This window comes from Vigna radiata, chromosome 1 (genome assembly GCF_000741045.1).
Source record: "Vigna radiata var. radiata cultivar VC1973A chromosome 1, Vradiata_ver6, whole genome shotgun sequence".
In the NCBI taxonomy this organism is placed as follows: domain Eukaryota; kingdom Viridiplantae; phylum Streptophyta; class Magnoliopsida; order Fabales; family Fabaceae; genus Vigna; species Vigna radiata.
The window spans coordinates 10,850,012-10,851,810 of NC_028351.1; the positions used below are offsets into that span (position 1 = coordinate 10,850,012).

At 41.3% G+C, this 1,799-nt stretch overlaps 1 protein-coding gene across 1 annotated transcript; it reads left to right on the forward strand.

The window, feature by feature from the left end:
- Positions 1 to 544: 544 nt before the first annotated feature.
- LOC106768735 (carboxylesterase 1) lies at positions 545 to 1,799 on the forward strand. Its single transcript, XM_014654064.2, has one exon. It carries the CDS (start codon positions 593 to 595, stop codon positions 1,676 to 1,678), a length of 1,086 nt encoding a protein of 361 aa, XP_014509550.1. The 5' UTR covers positions 545 to 592; the 3' UTR covers positions 1,679 to 1,799.

Consider the following 1,799-nt stretch of genomic DNA (forward strand, 5'->3'; position numbering starts at 1 on the left):
ATAATTCTGCCCACTTTGCATCCAAAAATTCCTTAATGATATATCTTTCTTTGCTCCTCCCATAAACATTATCTCTATCTATGATTTATTGAAAAAGAAAAAGTACGAAAAAAATCTTATCCACAAGAACTCGAGGCCAAGAAAACATCAGAAAGGATAAGCCTAAAAGGTTCAAATCAAACTTTTACATCTATTAAATAAGGAAAGTATATTTTTACACCAATTTTTTTGAAATCATTTTACTGTCTCAAAATATGGTTAGACAATTTTAAATTAAAAAAAATTTTAATTTTTCTTTACATATATTTTTGTATTATTTTTTTAATTTAAAATTGTCCAACCACATTTTAACACGTGTACAATGTTAAAATAGTGTCAAAAATTGATATCAAAATATCATTTTCCATTAAATAATTTTAATTATTTCACAGTGAGATTTTCTAAAAAGAATATAAAATCCAAAATTGATAATGAAGATATCACACCATCATCATATCAATCATCAATTACTTCTTATCCATTCATGCTTCTGGTTGCTTCTTCTTCTTCCTTCCACACATTTTAATGGTATAATTATAGTTTAAAAAAATCAATGATGTCCCTCTTCTCTTTCTCCCATTACAAATTCCTTTGGAGATGTTCAATTGCATTTGCATTTTTCTTAACCCTTTTCTTCATTGCAAACTCACTCACTCTCCAAGCCCAATCCACTTCAACCCCATGCAACAAAAACCCCTACAGCCAACTCAATCTAATCCTTAACCAAAACGGCACCGTCACACGCCCCGACAAACCCCCCGACAGCCCGCCCGCAGCCGATCCCACTCTCCTCGTACTCTCCAAAGACCTCTCCATCAACCCATCCAAGGGCACCTGGGCGAGGCTGTACCTGCCCCGCGCAGCACAGCATCAACGCTCTAAGCTCCCCCTGCTGCTTTTCTTCCATGGTGGAGGGTTCATTTTCCTCAGTGCAGCCTCAACGATCTTCCACGAGTTTTGCTTCAACATGGCAAACGACGTCGTCGCGGTAGTAGTATCCCTGGAGTACCGTCTCGCACCGGAACATAGACTCCCCGCGGCGTACGATGATGCCGTGGAGGCGCTGCGGTGGATAAAAGCCAGCCAGGATGATTGGCTTAAAAACCTCGTCGATTACTCCAATGTTTTTCTCATGGGGAGTAGTGCCGGGGGAAATATCGCCTACAACGCCGGTCTACGTGCAGCTGCGGCTGCCGACTATCAGATTCCCAAGATCAAAGGGCTTATTTTGGTTCAACCTTTTTTCAGTGGGACCCGCAGGACAGGTTCGGAGCGGAGGCTGGCGAACGAACCTCATTTGGGGCAGTGCTTTAATTACGCGATGTGGGAGTTGTCGTTACCGGTTGGGGTTGACCGTGATCACGAGTATTGCAATCCGACGGCGGGGAACGGTCCTGCGAGATTGGAATTGATCGAAAGGGTTGGATGGTGGGTACTGGTTACCGGGTGTGGAGGTGACCCACTGGTGGATCGTCAGGTGCAGCTGGTTAAGTTGATGAAAAAGAAGGGTGTGAAAGTTGTGGGGCATTTCACCCCAGGGGATTATCATGGGATTCAAGATACTGATCCATTGAAGGCAAAGGAGCTATACAGAGTAATCAAAACTTTCATTTCAGCTTTGAATTATGCTCAAGAGTAAGAATTTCTTGTAATTGCATCTTGAATAAGTAAATTCATCTCATTCAGTGAAGAATTTGTTTCATGCCAACTTTACCAATGAACTGTATTCTAAGATAGTCAAATAGGTAAGAATTCCTCAC

What these genes read in the sequence shown, in the direction of transcription:
- LOC106768735 (XM_014654064.2), top strand. Translation starts at nt 593, where the DNA reads ATGATGTCCCTCTTCTCTTTCTCCCATTACAAATTCCTTTGGAGATGT.